The 16,166-nt window shown below is 39.5% G+C and overlaps 1 protein-coding gene across 14 annotated transcripts in view; it reads right to left on the bottom strand.

Moving 5' to 3' along the window:
* The window catches only part of nav1b (neuron navigator 1b), a 66,120-nt gene that overhangs the window by 32,039 nt on the left and 17,915 nt on the right, over positions 1-16,166 (bottom strand). For 12 of the 14 annotated variants that reach the window (XM_025907118.1, XM_025907120.1, XM_025907112.1 and 9 more), the window contains exons 4-5: positions 7,119-7,221; positions 4,712-5,071 (exon numbers count right to left, since the gene is read on the bottom strand). In XM_025907118.1, the coding sequence (XP_025762903.1) occupies positions 4,712-5,071; positions 7,119-7,221 (463 nt within the window). Of the gene's footprint in view, positions 1-4,711; positions 5,072-7,118; positions 7,222-12,504; positions 13,569-16,166 lie in introns of those variants that run through there. The other 2 variants (XM_025907119.1, XM_019359057.2) reach the window with 1 other exon arrangement.

Below are 16,166 nucleotides of genomic sequence, written 5' to 3'. Positions count from 1 at the left end.
TTTATTAGAGGTGAGGTATCTCACATTTTCTATTTCTTATATTAAGAGACTGAAGAAAGGTATAAAAACCTTTCCTTGTCAAAAGAAAACTGACCTTAGATTCTTGTGGTTATCAGTAGCTCATTATTGAATTTAAGTGCCCTTTGCTCTAATGTAAGAAAAAAATAATTTGAAAGCAGTCGAAAGGTTAAAACCTATTTGCTTTTCTCCTCTTCCAATTTAAGGTTTTCAAACTGTTAATCTTCTGAGAAAATATAAAAATGAGGCTTTATTCATCGCATTAGGTAATTTCTTAAGTGAGCATCTGTATTAGACATTAAAAGCTTGCTTACATGAATGATTACATATACTACAGCTAAAACATCAACCATAACTGACTCAACACCACTAAAAAAAAAAAAAAAAAAAAAAATCACACTGAATGCTGAACAGGAGTCATAATGTAAATACCAGATACGGAAAAACCACCATCAATATAATGTGATTACTGGTCCACTCATAAACCAGCCTCTCAAAATATGGCTTTTAACGGGATGATATCATATAAGTGATGGTTAAAAACTGGCAATATGGTGTGAAGAACGCAGCCACAGGAAACATTTATGATTCCTGACGTGGTCAAGCCTAAATAAGAAGCCAGCTCAACACACTAATGTAAGCTGAAACACAGCAACTCACTTCCTGAGCAGTGCTAGTGAGATGAGAAAAACAAAAACTCTTGTTAGCTTCACTGCCAGCCAACATTTCAAGCAGACATCGAGTCTACTGAGGGCAAAATGGAAAATGATGTACAATTTTGTTATTACACTCTATGTAATTATGGCAATTTTAGTTGTAACTGAATGTAAACACATCCTTTTAGTAGAGAACAGTCAAGAAGAAAACTTGCAGAAATGGGAAATGGACTGATACTTCTTTACCTCTACTAAATTTTGAGCACTCAAAATGCTTTCTGCTGCAAGTCTCATTTGCGCAATCACACACACATTCATACACTGCTTTTATCTATACCTAATGGACACGAGGAGGTGAAGACAAGATCTAAGTGCTTTCAGGATTGCCATCTTGGTGTTTTGAAACCAGATGCGTCGAGTGAGGGTGGATTTGGCTAAGAAACACAGAGAGAATGTGTGTCCATATGGTAGTAACTTCAAAATCACAAGGAAGGGCCTCTATAAAGCTCAGCCTGCTTGATAGTTCTTTTTGACCGCAATTTATAAAATTACCTCATGATGTTTTAAACAACACATGAAACTATTAACTGAGACCACAAAGCAAGGAAGCTGAAGATGATTAGAAGATATGCTTCACTTTTCCAAACTGTAAGCCATGTCCACCTTTACATAAAGCCTACACCACTACATGGCCAGTGCTAAATCACAGAGAGACAAAGTAACCAGTTAATGAAGAAAGTTGTACAAAGGCTCAAACATTTTTTTCTCCCCGGTGCTGGTTTTTGCCAATCAAGTATTGAACAACAATTCAAATACCAAAGAAACTAAAAAACAAACCGTCTGCCTGTAACTTTATTACGCACACATACACATTCAAGGCTTAATATACAAGGTCTTGAATAATCAGGCCCCATCTTATCTTAAAGACCTCATAGCGTTTGTGGTTTCAGGCCTCTCTTCTGTGGAACCAGCTCCCACTTTGGATTTGAGAAACATCCTCTCCCAAAGCTGCTGGGGGCTTTCCAGGATACTCTGTTTCTTCTTCACTCACCTTTTCCACTCATGTGTTTATACCCCATTCTGCATTTAATCATTAGTTATTATTAGTCTCTTGCTCTCTTCTTCTACAGTCTTTAGTCATGTCTTCATGGCAGGTGGCCGCCCCTCCCTGAGCATGGTTTTGCTGGAGGTTTCTTCCTGCTAAAAGGGAGTTTTTCTTTCCCACTGTCACCAACTGCTTACTAATAGGGAGTCATCTGACTGTTTGTATTTTCCTCTGTATTCATTTAGTTTTTAAGTTACAGTATATAGAACTTTGAGGTGACTGGTGTTGCGATTTGGTGCTATATAAATTAATTAAATTGAAGTAAATGGATTGAGTGAGCTAGAGATGGTGGACTTCATTGTGCCATAAGGCTCAGAAACTGAATAATGCCATTCCATCTCCTTTGTATTAGTGATTTGACAAGAACGATGGATTAGATCACAGCAAAGTCTGCCAGATTGTCTTTGTTCCACAGAGTTTATCAGTGTACAAACATTGATTATGAAGTTTTAAATAATTAATATTTCATTAACTGTAGGTGTACACTGCACTGTTGGATGGCTTAAGATTTGAATGGTGACAAATGGAAGCAGCAGAACTGTACCTGTATATCCCCAGATCGTCTTGTTTGTCTTTAGAGAGGGTATGTATCCTTTCTTTGTAATTAAATTAGGACAAACCAGGTTATGATTAGGTTACATGTTGCAGCTTTCCCTCAGACTTCTCCTGTCTGAGGAAGGCTGGAGCTGATGAGGAGACTGGCTTATGTATCAGGTTATTGATGATGAAGACACACCGTTGCAGTGATTACGGTCTTTGTGAACATCTTATGTAAGCAGTGCTCCCTGGTGTGGATTAATCAATATCCATTACGCCTTGACCAATGTGCTGCAGTATCATTAGACTAGTTAGTCTTAACAACATACCTTTTGTTTTATCATTTTTACAGTTCACTCAGTTTTCCATTTCTAGCCCGTTTCTCTTGAGCCTTCAAGATTTTTTTTATACATGAGTATTACAAGTATTACATACTACAACTGCATTAGTGATTTGACATTCTCAATGTGCCATTCATATCTAGCTGTTTATAGGGGTGCTCATTTCAGATCAATGCGTTTTATGAAAATGTAAAACTGGGGCCTTACTGAAAGGGGAGCAGAAATGGCACCTCTCCTTACAGTCGATTTTCAGCGGGTTTCCATGGTTACGCAGGAGGAGCCTGATCTATTTTCAAGAGCTGGTAGCTTCTCAATGAGCTGAACTGTAAGTGTGTGACAGGGGATGTGGAGTAAATGCAAATGTATCACAGAGAATACTGTAAAATAAATAAATAAATAAATAAATAAACTAGAGCATGTGCTGCAGCGCCTGCTTCAGAAACTGGATTAGCTTGTTATCTACACCAAAGGGTGTTGGTATGTTTCTGTGGCACAATTAATTCTTGATGTAGAGCACTAGCACCCTATTATTCCTGCAGGAGAGTCACATCCAAGCCAACAAACCAGAAGGATTTCAACCTTCCAACTACAGTATAAGCACGAAAGTTAGTCAAGGTTAGAGAGAACAGCACAAAATATTTCTATATCCTAGTATGTTTTGTAGACTGAGTGACCTGTTATTACACATAACAGGAGGCATATCCATAGCATGCTTTGGGTATAAATGGTACAAATGCTCCATAGGGACCTGTTTTTCCCATCAAGAGTTCTTCCAGTCACCTTGAAAGCATGTCTAGGGATTGCTGACTTTGGTGGCCTAATACAGAGAGCATGATGAGGCATTCTAAAACTAGTGTTGCATAAAATGATTAGCATCTTTGCTGCCTGCGGTGTCAAAAAGCAGAGGTGAGGCTCTCCGCTCACCTCTCTAATAAATTTGAAACACCCCAGCAGAGCTACTGCAGCGAGAAACAAGGAGAAATACAGGGCAGATTTAAATGGATTTTTAGTGCATGGTTGTTACTGTGAGGAATGGACCCATTTGACATAATCCCTGTTTAATCCTGACCTTATCAGCCTTCTGCTGTTTGATCTTTTTTCACCCCTCTCCTTCAAATAAACCATCTATCTTTACTTGTGAAGCCAGTTCTCCATGTTAATTTCATTTAATTTAGCTCTGTTCTAGTTTGGATTTTCTTCTTCTATGCTCTAATTTCTACTCATCTAAACTGTGCCTCACTTCCTCTCGTCTCCTTAGTGCACATAGTAAGAACGTGACCTGGCATGCAGGGCCTTTGGAGTGCTCCAGAGAGCTTAAGTCCCACTGCATGTGCAACAGTGATAAAGCTGCTACACTGGAGAAGTGTCCTGGATTCTTCCCCTCTCTCTCACGCTCACTGTCAGCTGTCAAGATGTGAGTGGGAATTAGATAAAGAATGTGGGAATCATGTAAGATGGAAAGTGAGTGAGAAGATGAGCAAAACAACTAACCAGGTGCAGCTTTCTACATATGTCATCAGAGCTATTTAGTGCATCTGTATATACTGTGTATACACTGTTGACATCTGGCAGAAATGAGAGAATGTTTACTGTGTAACTGAGAAAGCCCCAGATAACTTCTCTCCTCAGTGAAAAAGTTAAAAGAAGCTTTCCACACGGTCAGCAAAAAACAGGCTCAGACAATGTCTTGGGCAGTTTGAGAAGTCCTTAAAGTGCAAGAAAAAACCAAGCACGTCCACAGAGATTGCTGATGAAAGCTCTCTGATAAGCCTGCCAAGCAACATCAGGCTCCAGCAATGAAGAGAAATTCATGATGTCGACATGAAAAGTTTCCTTCATGAAGGTTTCTTTTTGACCAGCAAAATATGCACATATTTACAAATGAGGACCGATAATATGAGGTAATGTCCAGCATTTCAAGAAGAGTGCCTACTTATTAAAATGCAGCTGAGCTTCTCATTGACCTTCTTAAAGTCAAAAGATGGAGGACAAACCAGTATGCACCATCGGCAGCAAACTATTGCTTCATGTTCTCATTTTTTAAATGCTCTTACCCATTAGCCAGGTTGTCATCATCATCATCTGGCAGGCTCTTTCCTAGAAGGTCAGTGTCACTCAGGTAACCAGACTTGAGATCGGGATCCTCAACATCAAGGCTTTCTATGAGCTCAATACGAGACGTGCTGCTGAGTCTACTGGAGCAGCGAGCAGGCATTGTATGGGCTGTGTACTGGGAACCACTCTTACTTCCCTGGTATCCGCCACCTGTGGAGGATGGGGCATCGCCAGCTTGAAGACGAGGGCTGGCCTGGCCGTGGCGCCAGGAAAGAGGTGATGAGCGGTTGGATAGGCTGGATATGCTGCGAGCGTTGGTTTCATCGCTGTCATAACCCACATTACTGCTGTCCAGACAGCTAGAAAGGCACACAGGGAGAGGGTCAGGGTGGTTTACAAACATGTTCAAAGCAATTGGTTAACAGTCTTGTCCCGAAAGAAACCTAAAAGAAAGACTCCAGATGTGCACAGCACACCCAGAAAACTTCTCTCTTTTTTCTTCTGAGTTTCTCTTCAAAGAAACCAACAGTGGCATTCAGTCGCTCTTGACCTAGATACACCAGTTGTGTTGTATCAAGTTCAGGGAGTAAAACTAGAAAATATGCTGCTTAGAAGAAGACTAAAAGATGGATAAATTGATATCTCTGTGTTGCATTGTATATAGCATTTCTCTCTCTGACTCTCGTTTCTTCAATGTACTGCTTTTCTGTACCAGGAAGTATTCCAGGATAGCAAGGACTTTGCTTTTCAGGACCACACACAGAAAATATTAATAAAAATGTTCTCTGTTGTAAGTGGGTCAGAATTAGAAACATCCTCCAAATGGCTAGGAGCGTCTACTGTGTCTGTCGATTACATAACTAGATGGACCGAGTCACCCAAATAAATATTGCAGTGCCCACGACCATGCAAGTATTTTTATCCATTCTTCATGGATAATTCATCAACCTGAAGGCTGAGAATTTCTGCATGTGGGTGTTTATAACTTTGTTATAGATAAGACATAAGACATTAGGTATCCAAGAGCGTTTTAAAATATAGAGGCAATGGGTTTGGTGTTAAAATTATGTAAGAAGAAGGAAGGTAAGAAAATGGGGAAGGGGTGCAGCATTTTTTTTTAAAAACATGTGGAAACATAAATGGAAATGCAGCACATAAGGCAAAAACAGATTGTACAAGTCAATAATGCTGAGGTCTGGACTCTGGGGAGGCTAGTTCATGACTGTATCTTTCTGTTTAGGTATGCTTTTATTTTTTGGCAGTGTGTTTAGGATCACTGACATGTTGAAAAATGAAGCAATTTCTAATCAGATGCTTTCCAGATGATATTGGATCAAAGTCTGGTATTTGATAAGACCAACACCTTTGGGTGAAATGCAGCACTAAACCATGACACAAGTTCAATTATCTGTACAGTTATCTGTAGACACTGACTGTTTTATTTCTCCCCTGACCTCCTCCGTACATACTTACAATGATTTGAACTAAAAATTTCCCATTTGGATTCATCACTCCATGTGACCTGTTGCCACTGATTTTCAGTCCAGTATTTGTGTAATTTGGTATACCTCAGCCCTTTCTCATTGTTTCCCTTCCTGAAAAATAACTTGAGAAGATTTTTGGTAATGCTTTGGCAAACACTCGCTGGATCAACTGAAGGTCAGTCTAATCTCTCTAAGTCTTATCTCAGGGGTTTTTTTTTGTATCTCTGCTGTAGATAGTTTTTTAGGCCTGCCACTTCTTCTTTTGTCCTCAAAACTGCACACCATGCAGATATATGCCACCAAGGATTACCTTCTTGGTGCAATAATACAATTTCCTGTTATCTTTGGCATTTTTTGCATATTCAGGTATATCTTATTAAAGGGATAAATAAACAAGCAAATAAACAAACAATGTTTTTCTGAAAATTGTCAGGCACAAAAGCAGTCAATGTCCAAACAAAGCTTTACAAGGCCTGGAGAACTATATCTCAAGACCACTGCAAAAAGTTACAAGAAAGTCTGGCTCCAAAATATAAATACATGAGGGATGATTCAAGACTATTGCCCAATATTGTACATCCAGACTTTAATATCCAATATGAAAATAAAACCTGTCCTGTATCTTGTTCGATCATGGTTGTTGAAATTAACATTGAGGACCTCAAGACCTAAGAGCCAAAGACAGGGAATCCAAAATGAAGTCATGACCATGAAACAAAGCTGGACCATCTAAGACGGATGTAGGCAGATGTGCACCAAGTGGCAACACTGTAAGCAGCCACACTACAACTGCTTACACATGATTGTGTTTATGTATCAATCCAGCAGGGTCTAAGTGTGTTTTTCTTCACTTTAAACTGACTTTAATAAATGGATTCATCTCATAATTTTATCAATACATGTATATATGTATTTTACTTACCTATGGCTCATCTGGGAGCCCCGCAGACTTGACATTGTATCTTCTAAATTCTGGCGTAGGTCAAGGACATTCTGCACAGTCCGCTTCCTCTGGGACTCGGGGTCTGTGGGTCAATGATGCAGAAGCAAAGGTTATAAAACATTTAGAAGGTCACAATAAAAGCCAGACACATGGTGTTCTGAGCTTATTTTTTAATGTTAAGTCATCTCCATATGCATGTTCTTCCTTTTATTATTTCTATTTGGACTATTGTGACTTGCATCCTCTGTGTAAGAACACCTCCAATGCATGTTCACATCATTAGGCAGACAAATGTTACTCCATTGGCAGCTTCACCATGGCAACCCCTGCTCTACCCCCCACTGAACTGATGTGGTACAGCCTAAAAATGCACCATTGGAAGGTTGCCATTGACTTAGACCTGCCACCAGGGGGATTCATGCCACACCAGGATCGCTTTTATTTTCTTTCTAGAAATTTTCTAATCTGCTGAGCATTACCTCAGAGTCACTCGGTTCAAGTAATACAGCTAACTATAAGTTGAACTGCAGCCAGAACAGTTTCAGTGAAGGTCAGCTTATTTGGACTATACTATGTGCACTGCAAAATATAGAGTCAGTGGGTTGTGACCGTGTCAAATCAATATTACAGTACAATTAGGAGCGCTGTTGTGGTAGCTGTAACAAACGAGAGAAACCCCCTGTCACATAAATGCAGGAAGTTGGGATTTTCCCCAGCAATGTTGAAGCAAAAACCCTCAGGCAGAAAGAAATTAATATTCACTGTATTAGCTGCAAAAGCTGAAGCAGAGGCGAGGATGTCAGGGGACCAAAAGTCAAATCATATGCTCTTCTCATAAGTAGATATTGAACTAAATCAGCAGAGCACACAGAGAGTGAATTCTAAGCCTCAATTTGAGTTTACACATTGAAATGCACTAATGTGATTTTTGCAGGTCAAACTAAAGCCTTGTTTACTATGCTACTCTGAAAAAACAGTGAGCTTTCTGAATGGTGTGTACTTCAGGGTACTATAATATACACTAGCTACATATGTTATATGGCAAAAAATTGACAACAACTAATTTATAAGCACACGAGAGCTGGACCAGAATGAAATATTGATTTCAACTTCAGTGCTATTCTGACAGAAAACTGTCTGGCTCTGGTAGCTTTTTTTTTTTTGAGTAAAGATTGCAGTGCAGCTGGAATGCTACAGTACAAACCACACCTAAAGTCAGCCAAGAATTCACTCCATTGTTCCCCATATAAAAAATACTCAGCAGTTCTTGCTATTGCCAAAAGAAAATAAAAACACACTTTTGGACACTCATTATTTTGCATTTTATTTCATAAATGTAATCATCTTCTTGCAAAATTGCTAATCATTGAGTGTTTACAATCTAAAACATTGCTTTCAGAGATTCCTAGCAGATATGACATGAATTTCAAATAAAAATGGTATATAGTCAACATCCTGTTCTTCAGTTATTTATCTGTTTGTAGTCTAGTGGCCTTCTTCCAAACACTATACTCTGGGAAAGGCATAGGCTTCACGTGACCCCAAATAGTTGTAATTTATTTGATATTATCAGAAAGAAGATTAATATCTTGAAATTGCAATGCTAACACAAATATGTCCTTAATATGAGATCAACAGAGGTGTCCACTGAGCAATAAATCTTTTTGTCATATTCCATTCTTATTCAGTCTTCTCATTTCCTTTGCGATTAATTCTGGGGGATACACTTCAGCAGGAATGCTAGACACAAAGCGCCCATGTGAATCACATCTGCTGTGAGTATTAGATGAATATGCTGTGTTCTTGTTTAGTAGTGCTGTGGTACCCTGCATTGCAGTTGGATGGAGGAAGGAAAACTCAGACAGAATACTGAAGCAAATCTGAAACGGGAAAGTCCTATGAATGATGCAACACCTCAGGAGATACTCCATATACTCACAATGTAGGAAAAGATAAAAGCTTGGTAAGACTCATTCTAAAATATCCTAGAGGTCCTCAGGAATTAACCTTACAAACACTGATAGATTAACGTTACAGGAACCGCATGTTGCACCAAGTCACAGAGAAATACAACAGCAGGGACTTGCAGTCTTTTTCAACCTCCATATTTCACTTTTATGCCTATTTTGGGGGTTAAATTCCACATGGAAACGTAAGAACTTGACAGAAAGAGGAAAAAAAGGTTTTTGCTATAGGGCAAAAAGGAAGAGCAGGATCTTTTTGCAACTCACATGAACCTTCTTATTTCGAAGGCAGATGTAGTAGATGACAACTGGAAAATATTTATCTTTCTAAGAAAACGTGAACTGTGACTAATGGTGCAAAAAAGAGGTTAACAGTCATTGTTAAACAATTTATCTTTGTGGTGTGGTAAAAATTCATATAACCATTTAATCTCTAGTTCCTACTTTTTTAAAATATTTGTGTAAGTGAAAAAGGGGCTTTGATTTTTTCATTTAAAAATATGAAAAATGTATAAAACACAAGTATGTACAACAGAGTGTTAGGGCTACATTAAGAAAAAAATGTTAATCTTTTTGAGATTAAAGTAGAAGTTTCGAGAAAAGTCCAAAGTCAAAAATATATTTCGAGAAAAAAGTCTAAATACTATTTTGAGAAAAGTCAAAATTTTGAGATTACAGTTGTTGTTTCAAGACAAAGTGCCACGGCTCCTACAACATTCCTTGTGTAAAGTTTGTGAAACTGTACTTCAGGATCAGCTTTAGTGGTGGTGATAAGTATAAGGGCACTGAAAATATGGTGCAGAAAGCTGCATCTGGTCAGATGGAAAAACCACACAAACATGGAAAAGTTGGCGGTTTTGTACAAAATGAAATGGCTGGCAATGGACAGATGCAAGGATACCAACGGTTACACCCTCGTGCAATAAATAGAATGGATGTTGTATCACAAGACGGCTGATCAATTTGTCTGCACACAGCATTTTTTAGAGGGTATATCAACTGTGGCATTTTGTCTCGAAACAGCAACTTTGATCTCAAAATTTCCACTTTATTCTCAAAATGATCAATACAATTTTTGTTTTTCTTAGTGTGGCCCTAATAATCCTTTCTAACTATCAGATAACAAGAGTTTCCCACTATGACACTGGAAATACCACCTTAAAAGAAGTAAAATGAGAATGATAATGTGGCCTTTAAAAAGTTAACCTTATCATAACCTGTGTAAATGTGAACTTCTCTGACACTTGCGTGCCTCTGTAGCTTCAACAAAAAAGGCAAACATAACCGTGATATCTAGATCCACTGTGATAGATATAGACCACTGCTTCATTTCTGAAGATCTGGCATGACAGATTCCAATTATGACAAAATGAGATTTGTTCATCCCCATGTTGTCTAGGGTAGATGGGTTTTATCAGACGTATTTCTGTCTGTACTACTCTACTACTTTGTGGACTTCTTGTATGTGCTTTACTTTGAAAATAATGTAATGCAACTGATTTTCAGTTTATTCCTGCTCTGTTCCAAATTCTGCTGCTCTGTGAAGCTATTCTAGTTCTTAGGAGGGAGTTTTTTATGTGTCCATGTGCATGAAACCTTGCCTTGTGATGAGGAAGTGGTATGTTCCAGTGTCCTGCACAAACATAAATGGTTAAATTAATAAATTACCCTATTAACTAAGATGACCATTCTTGCCCTATCGGAAAACAAAGAGACCCACTATACTCATAAATAAATGCATCCTTTCAAGGAGCTCATAACAAGGAATGCTGCTGATGCAAAGCTCAGAATGAAGCATTAACCAAGCCTTGAATGTACTGCAGACATGAAAAAAAATATTTGCAGTAACAGGCATGTTCACTGTAAAGGTTCTGTAAACTGGCAAAACATAACATTCTGTTATAACTCTGACACTGCTGTCTTCAACACAAAACAATGACATTACTACTGTAACGTGAAAATATTTTTTCTCAATTTCTTGCTTATTAATTCTTCTTCAATGCTAAAACTTAAATGTCTTTCAATGTTTCCATGTATCCTGTTTCTGGAAGGCTATGTTTCTTTTCACAGTTCATTAAAATGATAAAACAACTTTTTCAAAAATGTCTTCCATTTGAGCCAGAGGAATACAGATGTATCAGCCTCAAGCACTGAGCTGCAAATTTAAGCTAATAAAGCAGATATGGGTGTGGTGCCGAACCGCCAGAACTCTTAGCAATTTTGGTTGTGGCTCCACAGTTAATTACACAAAAGGGATTCGAGCAGCTGACATGTATAATATCCAGCACAGTATAAAGTTCCCACTGGTCTCTGCAATATGTAAGTGTAACCAGTATGAATGATAAATGTCCACATACTAATGAAGCGTGGATAACAGATCAAATCATTACAGATGTGTTCATTAAGATGCAACAGCAAACGTGATGACGTTGAGTTGAATGGAAGAAGACATGCTTGTTTGTCTGTCAATGTATATAAGGGCAAAGATTAACAGTTGTGAAATACATACACTCCAACATGCCATATTATACATCTCATGATTAGATTTGATGTTCAGTGCATCCAAATTAGATTATAATTAGATACACAACACACCTGCAATTAAATACAAAGCTATCTATTTAGAAAGAAAACAAATAGAACATCTAATCATCAGAATCATAATCACCACTATATTATAATCAACACCCGTATTAATCATAAAAGCTTTCCCAATACAAAACCTGACCTCCACCTCCACAGACAAAGCCATTTTCTTTGCCATTTGCAGTGTAGTAGTACACTGGGTGTAAGCCGTCTGTCAGTGCTCTGCAGATGAATGAAGCTGGGAGGAGGCTAAATGTGTGTCTCTGTGCCTAAAAGGAACTTAATATGGCATGCTGTTATTCCCATTTCTGGTTTTTGGAAGCATATGTGGAGGAGCTAATGGACCCTCGAGTGCATCTGCACATGTTGCCACAAATGAGAGTCTTTCGGAAGGAGATCAGCCTGTTGGTAATAATCCACAACCCCCCCCGGGCCTAATGCAATCAGGCAGCAATGTTATGACTGCAAGCGAAAATATTTCACACAATCAAAACCGAAGCACAAAAACCTGAGTAACATGCTAGAGGAATAAGAATCATTTCAGCTTCATGTTAAAATGCTAAACAGTGTCTGCATTTAATAAAATAAGAGCAGCATGCTTTGCAAGCATGAAGATGTCTTTGTGCTTTCTTTTCCCCCCCACAGTTGGTGAGCTGTGCAAAATCCGTTCAGGGGAAATGTGGATCGGGAGCAGCAAGCAGGTGCCGTGTGGTGGCTGTTTCAAAGGGGGGCGTGTTGCAGATTTGGTTCATAGCACATCGTATTTGAGAAGCCCAGGGGTGGCAAAGGCATTAGGGCATCTCTGCTGTACTCACCTAACATCTGACTGAAGAGCAGCTGCTCCAGGTCACCCAGCACTGTCACCACGAGCTCTGGGTCCACTTTCAGGAAAGGTTTGTCTGCCCCTTCCTCTCCTTGACCCTTGGCACTGCACTCCCCTCCAGCTCCGGCTCCAGGTTTCTTTCCATTGGCCTTTGCCTTGCTGGACAGGATCTCATCATCTGATTTTCCATCCTCAGGTGCTTTGCTCAAAGGCTTCACTTCAGCGTAAGGACCACGAGGTATGCGGCTCTGCTTGTTCAGGGCAGAGGGAGCAGCCAGAGGGCTAAAGGGCTTGGGTTTGCCTTGGAACAGTGAGTGTTCAGATTTGGATAGGTTTCGGGAGAGAGGGGCACCCCCTCCAGCACTGCTGCCACCCCCTGCTGTCTTTGGCTTGCCCGTTTTGATCTGCCCTGCTCCAGGCTTGGCCATGTCATCACACCACTTTGGCTCATAAAGGTGTAACTTCTTTTCGGCATCAGTGAGCACAGCCAGGTTTGTCATAGACCTCTGCTTGCGGAGATTAGAGGGCACTGGTATCCTGCCCTCAGAGCTACCTGCCCGGTAAACCTTTAGTTCTCCCCTCTGTGTGCTCTGGGGCACTCCAGACTTGGCCCTCTTAGCTGCCATGCCAACTCCTTTGCCATCTGCTTGGCCGTATGCCTTTGTGCTATCCGTCCTTTCCATCTTTAAATCTCCTTCTCTGTCTTTCACACTATTTCCAAGCATTCCTCCTGCATGAGACCATATCAAAAAGCATCAGGAGGAAGAAAACAGGCTTCTACACTTCCTTCTCCTTGTGCAAAATCATATATAGAAATGGTCCCTTTAAAGCAATCCTGCAGCCTTCTCTTTTCTTCCTCTGTCTCCCTCTGTCTCCTTTTCTTCCTGACAGGCTGCTGCAGCTGCAGCTGTTGCAGTGCTGCCCAGGCGCTCCCTTTCTCTCCTTCCTTTCAGTCCTCCTTTCCTCTTTTTTCCCCAGTCCTCCCTTCAGCACACCCTTCTGCCGCTGAACCGCGCAGCAGCAGAATGACAGCGGCGGAAGACGCAACAGTGCACCCTCCTCCCCTTGCTCTCTGCTGCCTCTCCCTCGCCTCCGCCTTCCCTGCCATCCTCCCTCCTCCTTTCCTCATTTTTCCTTCATTTAAAGATGCTTCGCTGTGTCTCAGCAGAATATGTAAAATACAACAGAATGAGGAAAATAGATCATGTGCGGCTTTTTTTAAACCGACACAATTTTCCTCTAACACAGCACGTTATCGCACCATCTCCTCTGGTTCCTTTGTTCTTCCCCTCCCCCTTCTTCACCTCCCAACTCACTGTTCAATACTCTTAACGTGGTCCTAGTGGAGGTGTTATTAATGTGTGGAGTGATACCCATTTACATATGTAATTACATCCTATAGCATAAATTAGGTTGGCTGCCAGATTGCAACAAAAGGAGGAACCTCTTCATTATCTGCAGGATTTCTATTTCTTTAAGATATCTATTCTTGATTTATGCCAAAAAAGATTAGTGGACCTTTAGTCATACTATATCAACAATAAGCACAAAATCATTTAAACTTAATGTCAACAGACGAAATAAGAAAAAGTAACTGAATAGTTTTGTTCACTGCTTGAAAAAAAAAAAAAAAAAGAGGAAATATGACTTAAAATGCAGTGTATCTGCCAAAAGAGTGACTTCACTTTTGCAGACTGAGAGAGCAACAAGATGTGCCAGTGTAAGCAAGTAACACACCCAAAACCACACTTTGGAAATATCTTTAAGTCACCAAAAGATGCATTTAAACACACACACGCACATATGCAAACATGCATGCATTGCAACTCTAGTCACATCATTTTGTGCAGGGTTTATTTGCTGACATACCAATATAATCGTCATTCAATATTAGACACAGCAGTCTCTGAAGAGGATTCAGGAGGCTCTGCAGAACTCGCATGCAGGGCTGCACTATGGAAATACTCTTTTGCAAATCCTGCATGTCATCCACGCCAGATATGTACAATCACAGCTGCCAAAAAAAACCAAAACACTAAACTGTGACAATGTGAACATGTTGATATGTAATCATTCTATAAAATAAAAAAATCATTTAAAGTACACAATTCACTTAGCCAGCATGACTAAAAAGACCACGCTACATGGTGCAAATCCACCGGATATGTTTGACCTGCTTGCTTAAGTGTCTAGAGGGTTCAACTCTAACTCTCACAATAGGCTGGCAACACACTCCAATGCCTTTTTTATTAGGCTTTCAGAGCACCTGGGGTGGCTCATGGACTAGCAACCCTGTTTGATCTAGCAGTTAGCTTCTGGAACAATGTCAACTCTTGTTCTTCCTCATCACGAGATCCAAGCCTCCCTGCCTGACTTTCGATCACTGCCGGTGACCTCACTCTTGTGATGCAGTGAATAACTGGTTTGTTTAGGGAGTGGGGATTTCATAATGAATCATAGGATCACAAATCCCACAAGCCTCCTATGCATAAAGATTGCATCAGACATTGACAAAATTAATACTTTCTATCAAATGATGTTGAAAGTCCCTTAAGTGGGCCGACTAATTCATTTGGATCAGAGAGAAATATTTCAACATCAACTTTAGAAAAAACAAAAAGCATTTAGAGTATAAATCCCATCAACTTTATTTAAAAATTTTGTCCAGATATGGTTATTCCCCCTCAGAAGTAATGGCCCTTTTCAATTTTATCCAGTAATTTTCTGGCTTACGACATTGTAAACCCTTTTACACATAGTGGTCACTACAGTGGACAGCTATTCAAAGGCTGTTTTCTTGTATTTGTGCCAGTGTTGATGGTATACTTGCATATAAACCACTACATTGGACACTGAGGTGTCACTCCATAACCTGCCACTCACTGGTCGTTTAATGTTACTATAGATGTATGACATGTTTCTTTGTAATTATCTTTATTTAACCCAGGATTTTTTTTCTGAAGTATTTTTATTCATCTTTTCATGCCTAAAGATGAATAGAAATACTTAGGGGAAAAAAATCCTGATTAAGGTTGTCATAATTCATGCATGAAAGGGTTAATTATGTTAGCATGCTGAAACTAGCATAGAAACAAACTTAACATCTAAATAAAGTTTTGACTGGGTTAATATGCAAAACCCCTTTTTGTCTGATGCAGGATTTATGGCACGTCATATGTTCATTTGCTTAGCTCTTTGGCAAAACAGCGGGAAAGATTCCGGGAACGCAAGCCGCAGAGATGCTGTGAAGACATATTTGTGTTCAAGCCTCCAAAAAGCCAAGAGAGGCCTGATGGTGCTAAATGCTTGTGCAGGTAGATTGCAGAGACATTTGCCATAACGAGGGAAAAAAACAAACAACTCATAACAAAGATAAAATGTACAGATTTCATTGTTTTTTAAACAATAGTTTTGTTTTAAATTTCCTTGGTGGAAGCTAAGATAAAGGGTGAATTAATACCAGCAGCACAAACATGAATAAGTCCTATTACTGGAAGCTAGTAAGATGACAATACACATTAACAACATATAAACTCATCAGTGACTGTCACCTTTAGAAAACGTATAGAAAAACTGAATTTAAATTTGAAACTGTGTCATCAAGCGAGAGGTGGGTGGAGCTGAATCTTTAATTTGGTTTCTTTTATATGTGGG

This window comes from Oreochromis niloticus, linkage group LG5 (assembly GCF_001858045.2).
Source record: "Oreochromis niloticus isolate F11D_XX linkage group LG5, O_niloticus_UMD_NMBU, whole genome shotgun sequence".
In the NCBI taxonomy this organism is placed as follows: Eukaryota; Metazoa; Chordata; class Actinopteri; order Cichliformes; family Cichlidae; genus Oreochromis; species Oreochromis niloticus.
This window is presented reverse-complemented; position numbering and strand designations above follow the sequence as displayed.